This window comes from Lactuca saligna, chromosome 2, assembly GCF_052625555.1.
Source record: "Lactuca saligna cultivar CGN05327 chromosome 2, ASM5262555v1, whole genome shotgun sequence".
NCBI classification, from domain to species: domain Eukaryota; kingdom Viridiplantae; phylum Streptophyta; class Magnoliopsida; order Asterales; family Asteraceae; genus Lactuca; species Lactuca saligna.
In genome coordinates this window covers 153,653,837-153,674,234 of record NC_136418.1, presented here as the reverse complement: position 1 = coordinate 153,674,234, position 20,398 = coordinate 153,653,837, and the positions used below count along the sequence as shown (strand labels likewise).

At 35.7% G+C, this 20,398-nt stretch overlaps 3 protein-coding genes across 5 annotated transcripts; 1 reads left to right on the top strand and 2 right to left on the bottom strand.

Moving 5' to 3' along the window:
• The first annotated feature begins 252 nt into the window (after positions 1-252).
• Positions 253-2,626, top strand: LOC145032194 (AP2-like ethylene-responsive transcription factor At1g16060). The gene is made up of 6 exons (XM_078980923.1): positions 253-593; positions 729-737; positions 827-915; positions 1,496-1,569; positions 1,657-1,784; positions 1,879-2,626. Exons 1-6 carry the CDS (start codon positions 266-268, stop codon positions 2,463-2,465), a joined length of 1,215 nt encoding a protein of 404 aa, XP_078837049.1. The 5' UTR covers positions 253-265; the 3' UTR covers positions 2,466-2,626.
• A 198-nt stretch (positions 2,627-2,824) lies between these two features.
• Positions 2,825-5,297, bottom strand: LOC145032191 (uncharacterized). Its single transcript, XM_078980919.1, has one exon. The coding sequence runs from the start codon at positions 5,176-5,178 to the stop codon at positions 3,127-3,129; it is 2,052 nt and encodes a 683-aa protein (XP_078837045.1). The 5' UTR covers positions 5,179-5,297; the 3' UTR covers positions 2,825-3,126.
• A 2,128-nt stretch (positions 5,298-7,425) lies between these two features.
• Positions 7,426-9,827, bottom strand: LOC145032190 (uncharacterized). Of its 3 annotated transcripts, none has more exons than XM_078980915.1 (7): positions 9,539-9,827; positions 9,114-9,309; positions 8,841-8,938; positions 8,659-8,764; positions 8,314-8,577; positions 7,980-8,233; positions 7,426-7,863 (listed from the first exon to the last, which is right to left on the bottom strand). In XM_078980915.1, exons 1-7 carry the CDS (start codon positions 9,736-9,738, stop codon positions 7,443-7,445), a joined length of 1,539 nt encoding a protein of 512 aa, XP_078837041.1. In that variant the 5' UTR covers positions 9,739-9,827; the 3' UTR covers positions 7,426-7,442. The 3 variants fall into 3 exon arrangements, with proteins under 3 accessions (XP_078837041.1, XP_078837043.1, XP_078837042.1); XM_078980917.1 differs by having other exon boundaries at positions 9,114-9,341; positions 9,539-9,665; XM_078980916.1 differs by having other exon boundaries at positions 9,114-9,344; positions 9,539-9,627.
• Between the last annotated feature and the right edge of the window lie 10,571 nt (positions 9,828-20,398).

Genomic DNA, 20,398 nt, shown 5'->3' with positions numbered 1-20,398 from the left:
ACCCCCAAAGACCCAGATTGGCTGTACGTGTGAAATCGTCGAACACAATGAAAACGATTCCATACCAAAACAGAGTATCAACAAATAAAATTTGTCTACAGCTGCTGTATAATTCATTGGAATCATCGTGTTAGACAAAAGCATGACACACCCACATAAGTCAACCATTCATAATTATATTTATATATATTTATGTATATATAAACAACACATGTAGCAGCTAGCATGCATTCTTGCAGGGTGTCCAAGAAACGTAACACAAATAATGGCATTGATTGCAGTGAAAAATGAAGAGAACTCTCTACGTAGATCCATCAATATGGTTGAAAATGAAAATGACGTTCCTGCCCTTGAACCGAGGCGTGTGAAGAGAAGAAGAAGAGATCTTACACTAGACTGTAAAACTCAACAGTTGCAAACAACAAACCTTACCCAACAAACGGATCATCCAGCAGCTTCACCAAGCCCAACTACTGTGAAAAGAAGTTCAAAGTTTCGTGGTGTGAGTAAACATAGATGGACAGGTAGATATGAAGCACACTTGTGGGATAAACTTTCTTGGAATGTTACACAGAAGAAAAAAGGAAAACAAGGTAACCTCAGTACCCTTTTTAATTATATATACTTTATTTTCCTATAACAAATCTTGACCTAGCTACCTAATTTCGTTTCTTGTTTTTCTTACTTTCATCTGGAATGTTGATGACATGTTGGTTGGGGTTCAATAGTTTATCTTGGTAAGTTCTTAATTCTAAAATTAGTCTTATGTTCAATGAGTAGTAGTAGATGATCAAGTTTACAACTTTTTATTGTTATTATGCCGCAGGAGCTTATGATGAAGAAGAATCAGCAGCTCGTGCGTATGATCTAGCTGCACTCAAGTACTGGGGTCCTTCAACTTTCACAAATTTTCCGGTATATCACTTAAGATTTAATATGCAAATTAACCTAGTAACTTGAAGCCCCATGTCTAGCGACATACCACAACATGGTGTACTATGTTTGTGACATGCCATAACATGTTGTGTTGTATTTGACATGTATTAGACTAATATTGAGAATTCGTTCCACCAAAAAAGATGGGTGGGACAAAATCTTGTGTTATACAAAAATTGTAAATAACATGATATGACATGACATAACATAAGATATTGCGTTTGATGTTCACCGGAGACAAATATCAATGTCAAAAATTACATTTTTTTGTGAGACAAACACTTGATCTCATATGGGCACAAACATAAATGACATGACACAATAGTTGTACTGTGTTTTTTACTTGCATTCGATTAATATTGAGACCAAGAATGATTTTAATCGCCAAAATCTCTCTTTTTTTTGTCCCTGAAAAGAAGTGGGACAAAGACTTCTCTAGATCTCTTGTCAAAAGACGTAAATGCCCTCATTATCAAAAATAGATCGTAAAAAGTCTTTTTAATGTAGCAACTACAATTTCAAAGATCCAAGTGCTCATCGATCTTAAACTTTTGTGAAGGTCTCCGATTACGAGAAAGAAATTGAAATAATGCTGACCGTAACAAAGGAAGAATATTTAGCCTCATTAAGAAGGTAAGATTTCATATAAACAGTAATATGATAACTTTACAACGTCTTTAATTATGAATTAACGTTGTATTTTCTCGTTTTTTTTAATAGAAAAAGCAGTGGGTTTTCAAGAGGAGTATCAAAGTATCGAGGAGTTGCAAGACACCATCATAATGGAAGATGGGAAGCCCGAATCGGGAGAGTTTTTGGAAACAAGTATCTCTACCTCGGAACTTACAGTAAAAAAAAATTAATCTTCAAAATAATATTTTCATTTGAATTTTTTAAATTATTAAATCTAATTAAACAAATGTAATTTTTGTCATTTTACAGGTACCCAAGAAGAAGCAGCCCGTGCTTATGATATTGCAGCGATTGAGTATCGAGGGGTAAACGCGGTCACAAATTTTGATTTAAGCACTTACATCAGATGGTTGAAGCCAGTAGCACAAGCTCCAGTTACACCCCAAGACCCAAAACCACATAATGAAATTACGGTTATGCCCTTTAACAACTTTGGTTTAGTCCAAGAAGAATCAGAGCCATTGTTCATCAACTATAAGAATTCGATACAAAAAGAAATAAGTTTACCCCAAAAACAAGAACCCTTTGAAACCAAATTTCCTATTAGCCCAACCCAAAAATCGTCTCCAACAGCACTTGGATTGCTGTTTCAGTCCTCAATCTTTAAAGAACTTGTTCAGAAAAACCTTAATGCATGCAGTGATGAAGAAGATGATGCGGAAGTCAACAAGAGGGGACCACAGATGGTCAACGATGAAGAGTATGATGGGATTTTTTATGAGGCTGATGAAAGTTTCCCGTTTATGAACTCCTTAAATCCAAATGCTATGAAGTTTCAAGGAAATTTCAATGTCAACTATGACTTTCAAGAACATTCATTCGGGTCAACATTGTAAGCGTTGATTTGAGTGCATCAATTTGGTCAACCAAGTGGTTCTTTTTGACATCCTTTTAAGCTTTCTACCAGGACTAGGGAAACTGAGGGGTTTTTTCGTTACGTTTCATATGTAATGATGTAAATAAATTTCCTAATAATCAAAGAGCTCTTACCACTTTATGAGTTAAGCATGACTTAATGTGGAAAAAAGGATTTGATAAGTTAAATAAAAGAACATAACTTAATGTATTAAGACACCAACTATTTGCATATTTCCCTTTCTTATTTTTTCCACTAAACTCAATCTCACATTGAAGTTAATGTATTCGGACGCTTTATTTGGTCCAACAAAGAAAAGTATACAACACTTTATCCAAATTAAGTAAAAACGAAACAGATTAAGTGCTTAACCCATTAAGCTCATTAAGTAAAACCCCTTTTCAAGAATCATGCAGATAAAACAGAGAAAAAGCTATCAACCAAACGCATTGCAAGAAGATACTATAACTCTATCCAATCTTTTACTCAATTAACAGTAATCAGGAGCTGAAATCTCAACTATGAAAAAAAGAAAATATATCTAAAAGACTAAAACAAGACTCACTGAGACAAAGTACTTTCCTTGAATGCTCCAATCATTTCATCTTACAGTAATACAGCAATGTGTCATTTGTCATCTGTTAAAACTGCTTCCTTTTGTTACTGAAAAGTTTGTCTCTCTGCAAATAAGCATACAATAGAACAAAGAAAATCCCTACAGACATCAAAAAAGACGCCCATGGAAACGGTGGGTCCTCAAAGCAGACAAGCGCAGCCTCCATATCTTGAGATGCATGATACACAAGAGAGTGAATTGCATAAAGGTCATGATCAGAAGACCTCAAATAATACAAAGCCATTTCATAGTCCAAATGTGACAAAGAAGACACCACCTTATCCACCTTGTATTTGAACAAATTCCATCTTTGTAAAAACTCTAGAAGCTGATGATGTGGCAGAAGCTTTCTTTCCCCACCATGTGCAGCTATGGATTCAAGAACATCAATTGCACTTGTAATGGTGTAGTTCAAAGATGTTAATAGAACATTCCTTCTAGCTGCATCTTTTTGTATGAAAGACAATGAAGAAAGCTCTGAAAATGGGCCAAATGGTGTGTGTCCAACACTCCATGTGTAATCAACCAGTGTGCTGTTATGTTGTGCACTCCAAACTAAATGAGTTGGTGATACGCCCCACATTGATTGCAAAATTGAACCCACAAGAGGCCTTTCAAGTTCACGGATTTGTGTGAAAACATGGCGCCCATTACAGTTATAATCACTAACAGTCTGTGTGTTCTTTGTTCTAACTGCAATCACCATGTCCTTGAATGCAACAGATTGGTGGTAGCGATCTAGCAGCAAAACTGAATTCACTTCGAGGTCAAAGATGTAAACAGGAAGAACTCTACCGAAATCTTCTTCTGGGAGTTTTGCTAATCTTCTAATTTCATCTTGGGATTCGGATAATGTTTGGTGGAGGCGTTTAGAATCTAAGTACTCGCTAACAATTAGAGTGTAATTATCGAATAAGTACCTTGAAGTATAGGAAGTAATGCAGAGAGAAATGGCAAAGGAACAGATGGAACATTCAGCTAAATCGACTTCGTAGTTCTTGAAACTTAATGACTGATCGGCAAATAATAATCCATTATCGTTAACCTCATCCCTGAAGTTCTTCTCGATCACATTGAAATCCAGACCTTTTGGATCGTGATCAGGGCCACGGATGTGTATAAACTGAACAATCAGTGTGTTCTCGAAAGGCACAGGAATTCTCAAAGAAGGCACGAGAAGTACCTTATAGGCACTCCAAACCAAAGAAGCCATATCAGCAAGTAAAGCTTTTTGGGATTTTGGTCGACCATGTAATGCTGTTAAAGGGTGAAACTCGCCTCTTGGTAACACTCCGTCTCCAGATAACGCAGGCCCGTAATCGACAGGTCCTGCGCTTAAATCGATCCACAAGTAGCGATCTTTTCCGGTCCAGATGCTACCGGAACATTTGGTAACACCGAGAGATGATTCTCCGGTATCGGTGTACTTATATGCGTAGGGCTTTGATTGAGACCCTAAATTGAGCAAGTAAATGTAAACCCCTTTAGTGGGTTTTTCCTTTTCGAAATCCTGTTTGATAATCGAATCGATGGTGGTGTAAGAAATCGAAATTAAATTGGATCTGAGGGGTGATGCGGTCGTTGCGATTTCTGATTTGATTTTATCGGAGAGTTTGGAGGAGAGGGAAGGGGATGAGAGGTCGACCTCAAGGGCAAGGAAGTGGGTGAGGGAGAGACGGTGATTGGTGTTGGATGAAAAGGGGGTGATGACATGGTAGTGATCGGAGGAGATGGCGGCGGTGAGGAAAGAGGAGAAGATGGAAGGGGATGTGGAGGGGAAGGATGAGGAGGGCCCGACAAGTTTGACGTAGACGGGGACGGAAATTTTAAGGGATAGGAGGGAGGAGGAGGTGGGCGGAGGTCGGAGGTTGGAGGAGAGGGATTTTTTCAGGGGGGATGAGAGATACAGGAAGGAGTCGTTTGTAGCCTGTGGATCAAGACGGGATTGCTGGGACAGAAAGGAGTCTAAGCCTAGAATTGGGGTGGAAGTGGTGGAAGCGTTGGCAGTGTTCAGCAGTAGGAGGAGGAAGACGGTGGTAACGATGACGGAGGCGGCGGAAACAGTGGTGGTTGTCATTTTGGGGGTGTTGGGAAAGAGTCTCCGAGAGTGGAACTAGTAGTCAAAATTTCCCATTTCCATTTTAACGTTTACTCACATTACAACTGCTTTAATTCTGTTGCGAGTGAAAAAGTAAAGGAAACCACAATATTATCTTCCAAAGGTTATATTCAATCGTGAAACACTAGGATATGAGATAATTTGGATGTGTCAAAACTTTTAATCTTCTGTATGAATTTTATGCCTCAACTATTACCATTTTATTATCGTGATTCGTGAGGATTTTAAAATCATTTTATAGATCTTCCCCAAATTAATATTTCTTCTGTATATTATAGAGATGTAGAAAAAATGAATTTAACAATATATTTGCATTCGAATTTTCAGTAAGACATGTAAAACTACCTTATAGATGTAGATTTTTTTATTTTTTTATTTTTTATTTTTATTTTTATTTTTTTTTTAAATTAATGTGGGACAGTAGGACCATGAAGTCAATACGAGCATATGGATAGTGGTTTAGATTAGGACTGTAAACGAACTGAACGTTTGGCGAACCGTTCGTGAACTGTTCGGCGGGAAGTTCCTTTATGTTCGTTTATTTAATAAATGAACGAACATGAACAAAAATTATCGTTCGTTTAGTTAAATAAACGAACATGAACAGTGATCTCGTTCGTTCATTTATGTTCGTGAACGTTCGTTTATGATGTTCATTTACATTCGTTTAAGTTTATTTATATTCATCTATATTCAATTATTTTTTATTATATTGCTATATTATATGTTCGTTTATGTTCATATATGTTCAATTGTGTTTTTTTTTTTTAATCTTTGTTCGTTTAGCATGTTCACGAACATAAACGAACGAACATGAACAAGACCTTATTCGTATTCGTTTGGTTCGTTTACACCCCTAGTTTAGATGTTTAGTATATACAAATCTTTAGCTGTGAAAAAATTTAAAAAAAAAAAAAAAAAAAAAAAAAAAAAAACCTATGAGCTATTTGTCCTTGAACTCACAATGATAGTTATACTCGACTACAGACTACTTGATGGAAAACTAATGCGATGATCCATCTAATGATGTCTATATATTTAATCTTCCTAAACAATTGTAAATACTATTTTTTTTAATTACGAGCTTATGTAAATACTATTTTTTTTAATTACGAGCTTATGTTATTGGATTTTTATTTGTCAAATTATGCTATTGAGTTTGTTATATATATATATATATATATATATATATATATATATATATATATATATATATATATATATATATATATATATATATATATTATCTGATTGGATTCATAAGAAAACATAAGTTTACTAATTAAAAAAGTTAAATGTGTTAGCATAATGGTTGTATTTGGAATGTATAAACTATCTTATTTTTCAGCTTAGTGTTTAATAACAGCATAAAAGTAACTTATAGCAACTTATAAATTAGCTTATAAGTTAATTTTTGAGTAAATTACACGAATGGTCGTTATGGTTTGGGGTGATTTGCATGTTTGGTCACTAACTTATTACTTTAACTCGGAAAGTTCCTACAGTTTGTTTTTGTTGCGCGTTTGGTCCTTATTTTACATAAAAAGACTATTTTGCCATTGATTTTTTAATTTATATAGATAAAGTGGGGTAGGTAAGGTGAGACGGAAGTAGGGTTGGGGTAAAAAATCAATGATAAAATAATCATTTTAGGTAAGACATGGACCAAACACGCAACAAAAACAAACTATAGGGATCTTCCAAGTTAAAAAACATAAGTTAGGGACCAACCATTCAAATTTTCCCAAACCATAGGAACCATTTGTGTAATTTACTCTTAATTTTTTGATAAACTACTTGAAATAACCCATTAATATAAAATTTCCAGTGCTATAAAATTATATTGATCCTATCACAACCATTTAACCTCCCATTATCCACAAAGACAACATTTTGTGACTTATTATAGCTAAACTTCTCTCCGAGGACAATAGTTGGAGGCTACCATTAACAACCTCAAATGGGGTTGTTTTTTCACCGGTAAACTAAATTAATAGAAACTTGTAAAAAAAAAAAGTCAACACACAAGTGATTTTATTTATATGAAAAAAAAAAAGGTAAAAGATTACATGTTTATTTGTTTGACCATTGACTTTGAAAATGACGTGTCAATTCTAAGGCCAACCAAGACTATCAATTCGCTACTTGAACATAAACCGAAAAAATCAATTAACGTTCGGTTATTACAGTTAGGTGCTCAAACTGTAAGTTGAAGACATATTTTAGACATCAGATTCATCACCAGCATGATCATGACCAGAAGTTGAGGGGCACCAAAATTTTGAACCGGTTACATTATCACTAAATGCGCCATAAAAAACAGCATTATTAAAATCTCTAAAATTTACCACACACTCTTCTCCATTATAAGCAGCTGTAACAATACGAAACCCATCTGCAGCCATACCACAACACCCACATCCACCACCATCTAGATTTAGATTTGAGCTACTCCTCAAAATATTCGTTTGATTACCCGTGTCGGCATCCCAGATACTAACATATGGATCTTCACGACCTCCGCTAACTACTTTGTATGAGTCCATGTGCAAGTGTGTCACGGGACCCACATGCCCGTCCAGCTCAGCCATCGGATCAGCATCCCCGGTCCCTGTACTTCTCCTAATGTCCCAAAGCATGGCTCTGCTCAAAATAAACATAAATATCAGTCCCAGTCCCAGTCCCAGTCAAATGCATACAATCTGCCCTGTCATGTCATGTCAAACACAGTACAACAATTGTGATGTGATGAGATCAACCTGCCAACTCCACCAGTGCATGCTAAAAATTTTGAGGGGAGAATGTCGAATGAAAACAATTTTGGTTGGTTTCTTGTTGATGTCTTGAAGGCTGTTTTCATTGTCCTCAAGTCAACTGCTACAAAGGAAGAACCAGCAGCTATATAAAGCAATGAATCATGGCACTTGATGCCAACTGGCACACCAGGGACACATGTCATGCCCACGCAACACGAACTACGATCAGAAGATATCGTTGTATCCCATACCCTAACCTGTATTTTTTTTTTTTAAATTGTTGGATAGATTACAACATAAATGTGTAAGAAGAGATTGATAACATGGAATTTCATACCTTGGAATCTTTTGACACGCTTGCTAGAAGGGAGGCTTTGTGCTTAACAACAGACATGAGCACTAGAGGTTTCTCATGCCCATAAAGTGTGGCCTTCAAAGCATGTTGACCACCACGCTTTCCACCTGAGCTCATTGACCAAAGGCGGACTGTACTATCTTCACCTCCACTGGCAAAAACTTTTCCAGTTCCATCTCCCAACAATTTATCTGAGAGGATAGTAACTGGGCCATTGTGACCTCTGAAACATCTTTGGCAGCTTCCCTTGAATTTTCATTAAACACATTTAAGGTTCCATTTGTTTTTTCTAGGTTTATTGGATAAGAGCAAATTCATCATCCATACCTTCCACCATAGTCGAATTGAGTGATCAGAGCTTGAGGTGACTAAAACACTTTCGTTTCTTTGTGCTTTGTTCCGAAATAATGATGTTTCTTTTAGAGGAAACAATCTGCAAACAAAAGGGATATTCCATTATTATCATGTTTTAAGGATCTTTTTACAAGAGGTATATTATGAATTCTCACCTCATGCAGGTAATTCTTGCACGATGATCATTAAGTGAGACAATGGAAGTTTTTCCTTCTAACAGTTTATCAATGCTCAAAATCTTTATAACAGGACCCTAAAGTAAGAAGAATCAAGTAAAGGTAAACAAGTATTAAGTATACACATTGGGCTGTAATCAGGTATACACAGTGTGTTGTGTAAATGATAATTATCAAATCATTATACCCTAACTAGTGTGCAATATCAACACCACAATAACACCATAAAAGGTTTACTTACTTACTGGGTACCTGAGAAAAAAGTATAGAATTATTGCTAAACATGAGGTCGCTGCATTTTGCCCCTATCCCCATATGCACATCATAAACTAGAGGGTCAACGAACTTAAACCGCTGCAAATCAGTATAGCGTCCCAAATATGCTTCTCTTGCACTCGCACATGATGTTTGTGAAATGATATAGGGTTCCTGCTCCGGCCATTGTTCCCTTCAATTAGCAGTATTAAATTCCAGTTAGGGCTGCTATCATATCACAATTAGCTCAAATAAGTTTTTATTGTATAATCGCAACTCTATGTACTTTCATGTCAATTAAGAAGGAAAAAACAGACACAGATGTTTCTTGAAATAATATAATATATTACTGAAAGTGGTAACTGATAAATGTAAAGAGGAGGAAGCATAAAAACACTAAAAATCGTTTAAGAAAATAGAACCTGTACAAGCGTCGCCAGATGGTATCAGAATAAACGACGCGATTGAGAAATTTACAAGAGAGGACCATGTTAGAGATATCGTGAAGGGTGAGGTAGCTTGCACAGTGAACCAGCGAGTCAATATCCATATCCGTAACCTTCGTTGTTGAATCATGGTGTGTCGAGGTTGATGGCGATGGTGGAGGAAGATTGTCCGCCATTAGTCAGTCGGATTAAAATTAATATTCATCCAATTCGTTTTACACAATTGGGATTATGAAACAGCTGGGGTTTGCGAAGGCAGCGTAGTTGGGGCAATTTCAAAAAAGTAAATAAAAGAAAGGCAAAATGTATTGTATGAAACGGGGTTAATAGTTATTTTTATTATTTCTTTTATAATTTTTAAACAATTATTATGATAAATAAAAATATTTTTTAACTTTTTTATTTTGCCATATTAATTTGTAATTATGTTAGATTAATTATTTTTCACATTTCATTTTTGATTTGTTCCATTTTATTAAATCTTACATAATATCTAAACTTATGTATTACATAGATTCATTAAAAAAAACTAAATATGAAATTCTAAACATGTGAAGTTTGAATTTATAAGAAAAATAGAAAAAATATTGAATTATTAAAATTAAAATATTTTTTCTCTTTTAAATTTAAACAAACCATATAGATAAATAAACAAAGAAAACTAATGGGATTTTAATTTATATTGAAATTAAATGAAAAGTCAATTAATGAAATTATATGCATTTATTATTATGTGAAATTTAATAAAATGAAAAAAATAATAATAAAAAAAACTAATTTACAATAACCATAAAATAGCATTGGTAAATTGTATGAGAGTGTGACATGTGACACAAAGATTTTTATTTATTAGATTATATTGCAATAAATGTAATAATAAATTTATATTAATTTAATTAATGCAACTCTAATTTCAAAATTCCTAAATTGAATCCATTTATTTTGTTTATTTATTTATTTAAATTATTTGTTTAAATATAAAAGGAAAAAAAAAACACTTCAATTTTAATAATTCAATATCTCTAAATCTTTCAGATCTTTATATTTATTTTTTAACAAACTCGTGTAATACACTAATAGCCAAAGTATATTTTCATACGTGTAAATTGTTGTACTTGATTTAGTCTATTAGGCAACTCATGTAGAGTAGGAATAGGAGATCTTATCTCTTTTCAGTTTACTATCTTCCTGTATTTAAATCAATGTACTTATCACAAATCAATATACGATTCAATTAAATTACCATATGGTATCAGAGCTACTTCCTTTATCAAAACTCTGATTTTTTTTTTCTCTCTCTCTCTCGATAAATGGCATATGGTTCTGCCTCTCTTCTTAATCTCGCTACCACCATCTCTTCGTCTACCCTAAATTTCCAAATACCACCAATTTCAATCAAACTTGATAGAAACAACTTCTCTCTCTGGCGTACAACCATTATTTCAGCCCTAGAGAGTTTCAAGCATCCGCCATGCTTCACTAGAGGACTTAGTGTGACCGACCAAAGCCGATGCATGATCCGCCAATGTGGACTTGATCCATAACAGAACAAATTTGTTCCTTCTCTTCCAAAGAGTATATTCTGGATTATACTCTTTGGAAGAGAAGGAACAAATTTGTTCTGTTATGGATCAAGTCCACATTGGCGGATCATGCATCGGCTTTGGTCGGTCACACTAAGTCCTCTAGTGAAGCATGGCGGATGCTTGAAACTCTGTAACAAGCCCAAACTAGGGCATGTCGAATGCAATTGAAGGTTCAATTGCAAACTTTAGCAAAAGGTTCAATGACTATGCTCGAGTATGTTGAACGAAAAAGGTCAATCGTGGATTCATTGGCAGAAAATCTTCATCCCGTTCATGATGAAGACTTAATTGGCTACATTCTTGGTGGCTTGGACGCCTCTTATGGGGCTTTTGTGACAGCCTTTATGATGAAAACTGAAAGTCTAACAGTAAATGATCTTGTAGGTTTTCTTCTACGGGAGGAAGCAAGGCTAGAACAAGAACATCTCCGACTTGTTGCTGTCACACAACCTTAAACAGTTGCACTCACTGTGAATCGATCCACTCAAAAGTCTCAACCCAACTATGCTACTGGTGGTTCAACTCGCAACATGGAACCCCGTTCCACTAATTCACGCAATAATGATCAACACAAGAGACGTCTTGTATGTCAACTGTGCAGCAAAGTTGGTCATGAAGCTATAGACTGTTGGCAACGGGGGAATCAGACCGACTTCCCATCTAGAAAACCGAATCCTAGACAAAATCCACGCTAAGCACATCTGGTCCAGCAACACGGTCCATCCACAGTCATTGACCCATCTTGGTACTTTGAAACAGGAGCAACAGACCACGCCTCTCCTGACATAGCCAAATTGAACATTTTTGAACCATACACCGGGGATGACAAGCTGCAAGTGGGAAATGGTAACCATCTGTCTATTTCTCATACTGGTGCATCTACTTTACCTAATCTCAAATTACCAAATGTGCTTATTTTGCCTGAACTTACTAAAAATCTTCTTAGTGTGTCAAAATTAACAGAAGACAATGATGTCTTTATGGAGTTTTGGCCTAAAAATTGTTCTGTTAAGTCATCTCAGGGACAAACTCTACTCCGCGGGGATAAAAAGGGAGGTCTATATCGAGTTCCACATCACAATGTTCATTTGCCAAAAGCGTTTCATTCAAGTCGTATTTCTTTGCATGGATGGCATAGGAGACTTGCCCATCCTCACGAGTCCATTTTGCGTAGATTAGTTTCAACATTTCATCTTCCCGTTTCAACAAATAAATTTCCTAATGTTTGTGATTCCTGACAATTAGGAAAGAGTCACAGGTTGCATCTTCCAACCTCTCATGTTGCATCTTCCAAACCTTTTGAATTAATTTATTCTGATGTTTTGGGACCTTCTCCAGTTTTTTCATTGAATGGGCATAGATATTTTGTGTTATTTATGGATGATTGCACCAAGTTTGTTTGAGTTTATTTTTTGTCACACAAATAACAAGTTTATTCCACATTTCTTGCGTTTAAAACAATGATCACAACTCAATTCTCATGTGACATAAAAAGTGTACAAAGTGATTGGGGAGGGGAATACCGAAATGTGTCCAAATTTCTTAATACTCATGGTATTGAACATCGTGTGTCATGTCCCTACACCCAAGAACAAAATGGAGCCATCGAAAGACGAAATCGTATTTTTGTTGAAAAAGGTCTCACTCTTTTAGCGCAATCATCACTTCCTCAATTTTTTTGGGAACATGCCTTTCAAACCGCAACTTACTTACACAATCGTACCATTACCCCGGTTCTTTTCTATGAGTCTCCATATCAAAAGTTGTATCAAAACATTCCCGATTATGAGTTTTTAAAAACTTTCGGTTGTCTTTGTTACCCCTATTTACGTCCATACAATCAACATAAAATTGATTTTAGATCAAAGCCATGTGTCTTTCTTGGTTATAGTGCTTCTCACAAAGGCTATATTTGTTATCATCCACCCACTTCAGAAATTTATATATCTCGTCACGTTATTTTTGATGAAGATATATTTCCTTTTCACTCCTTACAAACTGAGACCAATAAAAGTCAACCCATTCCACCTACAAACTCACCCACTGTCATCGCTACCATATACTCACCTCCCATTATTCCATCAGCCCCATCCGAAAATGCTACTCAAATATCCCCTATCAATAGCTCACGTATCACGCCTCCACCAAGCCCAAATAACTTCAGCCCAACTACATCTAATCCATCTGTCCAACACAACTCACCACCTACCCATCTGATGCAGCCTACTTCTCAAAGTCCATCTAATTCTCAAATAAATAACACCCCAATATCTAACCCTACGCCATCTCCCCCATCTCAAACTCCCACTGTCTCCTCATGAGCTCTAACTACCATATTTTGACAATTTGAAATCAGTCAACATCCAATGGTCACTCGAGCTCGCACAAACTCCCTTAAACCAAAATCGTTTCACACTCAACTCTCTTCACCCACTGTTGAACCTCATCTTTTTTCTCAAGCTGTTAAGCACAAATGTTGGCAAGATACGATGAAAGTAGAGTATGATGCGCTTATGAGAAATAACACATGGTCACTTGTTAATTGTCCCACTAACTCTAACATTGTTGGTTGTAAGTGGATTTACAGGGTCAAGAAGTGATCAAATGGTACCATTGAGAGACACAAGGCACGACTAGTGGCTCAGGGATTCAGTCAGGAAGCAGGTGTTGATTATTTCAATACCTTCAGCCCAATAATTAAACCAACAACTATCCGTCTTGTTTTGTCTATTACTCTTTCTCATGGCTGGAATATTTGACAATTAGACATCAACAATGCGTTCCTAAATGGTGATTTGTCCGAAGAAGTTTACATGAAACAACCTAAGGGATTTGAAGACCCACAACGACCTACACATGTCTGTCGTTTACATAAAGTTTTGTATGGTCTTAAGCAGGCACCTAGAGCCTGGTTTACGAAACTTAAAACCTATCTCGTATTAACAGGTTTCCGTGCCTGCCAATCTGATACGTCCTTGTTTGTCAAAATCACACCAAAGTCAAAACTATATGTCCTAGTATATGTTGATGACTTGATAATTACAGGAACAAATGATCAAGAACTTCAGATGTTTGTGTCAAACTTAAATCAAGCTTTCTCGCTCAAAGATATTGGCGACTTACATTTCTTTCTTGGCTTGCAAATTCAAAAGTCAAAGACGGGTATCACTCTATCACAACAGTCCTACATCTCAGACATTATTACTAGAAGCAACATGTCACTCTCCTCACCAATGACACTCCAGCCGATCCTTACAGTCATCTCACAAAATCAAGATATCCATTCGATGACCCAAAAATTTACCGTCAAATTGTTGGATCGCTTCAATATGCAACTATAACCAGACCAGACATCGCATACTCGATTAACCGTGTATGCCAATTCATGCATAATTCAACAATACGTCATTGGCAAGCTGTAAAAAGAATTCTACGCTATTTAAATGGTACAATTACACGCTGTTTACATTTCAAACCTACAAATGCCAAAGCTCTACATGCCTTCTCCGATTCCGGCTAGAATTCCGATCACGATGATAGTCGATCTCAATATGGTTTCGCCATTTTTCATGGTTCAAACTTAATCAGTTGGACTTCGCGCAAACAACGAGTTGTTGCTCGCTCAAGCACGGAGGCAGAATATAGATCGTTAGCATACACAACTGCTGAACTGTTGTGGCTTAAACAACTAATCTTTGATCTTCAAGTGCCAGTTATAGGTCCTCCGTTACTTCTTTCTGATAATGCAGGAGCAATCTTCATAACCAAGAACCCGGTAATTAGCACACACTCCAAACACATTGCATTGGATTTTCATTTTATACGAGAACAAGTTGAAGCTGGACAACTAAAAATTTGTCATGTCTCCTATAAAGATCAACTCGTTGATCTGTTTACCAAACCGTTAGCCAAGGACAGAATTGTGTTTCTTTGTTCCAAGCTACAAGTTCATCCGACTCTTGAGCTTGTCGGGGGATAATAGCCAAAGTATATTTTCATACGTGTAAATTGTTGTATGTGATTTAGTCTATTAGGCAACTCCTGTAGAGTATGAATAGGAGATCTTATCTCTTTTCATTTTACTATCTTCCTGTATTTAAATCAATGTACTCATCACAAATCAATATACGATTCAATTGAATTATCATATACACGAGCCTTACAATTAGTTTTTTTAATAAATAAAAGAGTAAATTAGACAAATGGTCTTATGGTTGGATGCAAAAAAATTTAAACTCCGGTGGTATTTATATTATTTTGTTGTTATGTCTTCGGTCCATGTAAAAATGTTATTCGCTATTTAATAATTTATTTATTGTTTGTTGATTATATAGGTGTTTAAAATTAAAATGGGACTACTTCAAACCCCAACCACATCATCGTAATATACATCTATATATACTCTGACGTCGACGTCTGACAACCATCTCATCCCCCTCAACCTCATACTAAATCTTTTCTTTTCCTAGTTGTCGACAAAAGAGACCACCACCCGATTTGTCTTTTATTCTCACAAAAGTCTTCTCTGATCGCCTTAGATCCTTTGACTCATGCAACATCTGAGATTTTTCTCCGATCAGCAATCTTCTTTAAGGTCTTACACCCATCTATGCATCAAGAAGGTGTTGAAGATGAAAGTGGTTGGAGAAGATGAACGGACCTCTCGCTAACCTCAGATGGGACATCAGGAAGAAGAAAGGGGATTGATGAACCACATATCCTTGGATCTACGGGTTTTGCTTTATAATTGTTTATTGGATCTATGATTTTTGTTTTATTTCTAGTTTGTATCTATGGTTTTTGTTTTGTTTACATGGTTCTTATTGTAACAAAGGCGATGACCAAAGTTTATGGTGGTGGTGGTGGTCGGAGTTGTTTTTATGGTGGTAACCAAAAATGAGGGGGTGAGGGTGGGTGTATGGGCGAGTCTCATGTTAAATTACTTCATTGTTTAAATGAATAACAAATTAATAAATAAATGACACATTATTAAAAAAATTATATATGTGAGTCAAAATAGTATTTTTACATCTGACAAGTACCAAAGGCGCCACAAAACATACAATGAGACTACATGTGTTAAAAGAAAATATATGAACCAAACATAATTTTCAAGATGTAAATCTTAATGTGGAGAAAAACCTAACAATTTTGACGAACAAAATAAAGGATATTGTTTAATCAATATCAACCGATTCACCAAAACTTTAATAACTTTAATTGCTTTCAAGTTATCAACTAAGGATTGAAACATAACTCACAATTTATAACTAAATGGAAAATGATTATCAAACCGAAGATTTTGTTACATCACAAAATAAGAAAACTTTTTAATGATTACAAATTATAAGTTAGAAATATTAGTAGATCCAACTCTAGTACAACATGGTACTATAATTGTTTATATATGTTGAAGTCACCATCTTACTATAAAGGTTCTTTTTGAGAGACATCATCTGACTACATATATATCGTACATGCTTTCAGAATCAACGTTTATACTCTCGTAAGTTAACACATCATGATCTGTCGTCATTGATATTCGTCTCTAACGAGAGTGTTAGTGTATCCCACGTTAGTATGACACAGTACTATCATTGTTTATATATGTTGAACCTCATTCTTGTTGGATTAGGTGTCTAAGCTCATAACTATAATTGGTATGTACTTGACTCGATAGTACCATGCTCCATTTTGGGTTGCCTTCGCCAGTTGAATTTGATAGATGGATATTTGAGAAAGATGTTATTTGTGATTTATTAATATATTATAAGAATATTATATTAATTGAAAATTCATATTATTTAATTCTTATATATATTAAAGATGACCATCTTTATGAATAGTGAACATCCTGATTTTTTGGCAAAACTGGTCCATAAGTTTTCATATTTGTAGTGGTTCAGATTTTTGGCACTAAAGTCTGTAATATTGGCAATTTGGTCCCTTAAATTAAATGTAATTTGGCACTAAAGTTTGTAAGAGTGGTGTAAAGATAAGGATGGTTCTGCCTTATCTTCCCTTCACCCGCTTTCTCATCCAACCATATTCGGATTTCACCGCTTTTCGAAAACTCTCCATCTTCGTCTAAACTCATCAGATTCAAATTTTTGTTGATCGTTGCTTTTGTTTTTCTTCTCCAATCTACAGACGGGACCATACAGATGATGCAAGTGATTGCAAAAGACACGATGCATATGAGGCAACTAATTATAATAGACATAACAAGGTTTCAAACAAAGAAACTTAGGGTTTCTTACTTTCTTCCCCTTCATCTCTCTCTAAAAACGAGCTCTGTTGGTCTATGTTGCAGTGCGCCGACAAGAAAAACCCTTGCCCCTAGATGGAATCCATGCGAGTAAACCCTTCCTGAAGGAAACAGGTTCCCACATTCTTCGCTTTTCAGGTCAAGATACACCATACACTGCTGGCGTGGCAGCTCAAACGCCACCACCTTCACGGGTCGGTACTTGTATGCATGCTCCACGAAGCGGCGATTGGGGTTGGGGGTTTCGTCCACAGCCAGGGTCGCTGTCGGTGGGGGGCTTCCACTTTGAAGAAGAGGGCTTCCACTACCACTATTTGGGCGAAGTCGTGGTCGAATTCGTTGCAGCAACAATTAGGTAAAAATCAGGTACAACCTTTGTTGCTTGCCTTCTGTATCTTATATTTTCCTTTTGTTTTTTTCTTACCTCTGTCGGGAACAGTCGAGTTGTGCAACCGAGTTGTAAGTTGTGTAGGTCCATAAATCATTAACGTCTTCTTATGTAGGTTCCCAAATGGTTGAAAGGGTTTTCATTTTTTTCCTTGACAGCTAGCGCTTGCTTTTGTTGAAGACAGCCACCGGTTCAACAAATTGCTATGTATGCTGGTACATCTATTTCACAGTTTCACAACCTCTGCTTCGTTGGCGTTTGTTTGTAGGTTATGTTAACATGCTAAAGCTGCTCTAAAGAAATCAGAAGAGCAGCACTCAGAAAAACATACATTTGTATACCATCTGCTACATCCTATTTGTGCCCACTACGTGTTTGATGTATTGTCTTAGAGAGACAAAGATATTTGAAAAAGTATAAAGGTGACCTTCAAACATAACTCTTACCTACATGATCCAATAAACTGATTTATTCAAACCGGTCATATTTTCTCCTAACACACTTTTATAATTATTTCCTATAATGCAAGTTTAATAGTGGTTGAATAAGATTGTATCTATGCCCATCAGCTGCTCGATTTAATGCCAAGGTGGGTTGTATTTTTTTTTCAAATTTTAATCCATAACCTCAAAATGATATTCATATAAGTTAGCTTTGGGGATTTTTGCTTAATTCATCTGATCAGATCACATGTTTGTGGGTAGGATACGTTTTCACAGTTTGTGATTATTATTTCAGCTGGTTAGACGTCTTCCAACAACATATGTTGCACAAAGTGCTCAATTGTATTCTTAATGATTCCAAATTCTACTTTATGCCAGGTATAGATTGCTTAAAAGTTAAAAACATATACTATATCTTATAACCTGTGAAATAATTTAATGTTTGATAAAACAGCAGCAAGCTCATATCTTCATGTCTGTCATGGTTTTTTGCAGGCAAGTCGCAACAATGTTCTTCTTGCTGTTCCAACATTCCTCTATGCTATTAATAACTACCTAAAGTTCACGATGCAGGTGATTTATAATTTATATTTTCATGTGGTGTAAATATTTACAATTGATTTGCATGCAAAATGAATGACATCTATGATGTTATTTTCCTTTTAGCCCCTGGTGTGTTTTCTTTATCTCATTTCACCATGGAATGGATTAGGTAGTGTAATTATTATATCACCCATTTTTATTTATAAAATTTATATCGAACTAAACAATCTTTTCAAAGAACATCATGATTTTAATTAAATTATATTGTTATCCGACCTTCATAAATTTTGTGCAGCTTTATTTTAATCCTGCAACTGTAAAGATGCTAAGCAATTTGAAGGTAATTTTGTATGTCTCATTCTTCTTTATATCTTATTCAGAAAATAAAAGGCATGTTTTTGACACACATTGATGAACCCTAATATCATCTGAAATATTTGAAACACAAGGGTATTTTCTACTTCGCTTTCTTTATTATTCGTTTTATAGACTCTAACTGTAACGCCCGTAGATCCGGGCTAGTCAATTTAGAGATAATAGGAGTTGAAAACGACTTTTCGATAAAAGATTATTTAGAATAAATAATATTAACCATGTTTTAGAATACGTCTCGAGGGTTCTGTATATATAAAGAATGCTGAAATCCGAGTTATAACGAAGAAGTTATGGTTCGTTGAAGTTTTACGGCAAAACCGGCACGACACCGGGAGACGTAAATAGTGAATTTACGATGGAGGTCTTTTTAGCCATGGTAATATAAACAAAATTCGTAGAAAATGTTAAACTGAGAGCGTCCATAAAAAGAACGCTCAAATCTGACTTCGTATGAGGAAGTTATGAATTTTCTAACATTTAGCATAACAGTGCACGACCCGAAACTCGAATTTTAGTTCGAGCGGTTTTTGGCCTACGCAACCTAAATGAGAGTTGAAGATCTCATTAATAGGATGTCACACCCCAAAACCGAGACCGTCGGAATACGTTATGGGGTGGATGACGTCATGTACAGTATCATAACAATGATAATAGTAAAGACAAGTAACAACATCCATTGCATTAAGATAATAATTGTAATACAAGCGTGTTCTGTACAGTTTGATAGACACCAAAAGTATAATCAAAATAAAGATGAGTCTTGTATGTGCTCCATCTTCTCAAAGGCTGCATCTATACCTGCCTACTAATAACCTAAGAATACAAGTTATTTTGAAAGACTTTATCAGCATAAAGCTGGTGAGTTCATAAGTATTTTGTGTCATTGCTTGTATAAAAATGTTCACAACAATGTAGTATAAAGGAGAAGTTCGATGTTTGAAAATAGTATAGACCCTAGAAAACCCTATGTTTTCCAGTAAAAAATAGTCTTCTATCAAGACCCGATTGTATTTATCTATTTCAATATTTATTTTCAGAGCTACTCGACAAGTTGGTAGCCCTAACTCATCGAGTAGATGCCAGATTTAGACGCAGGTCTTAAGTGATCTACTCGACGAGTCGTAAGCCTAGAATCGACGAGTAGATCCGTCATGAAGAAACCCTAATCTTTAGGGTTTGCACCCTATTTAAGCATGATAACAGGTCTCCACCCTCGCCTCGATTACCTCTACA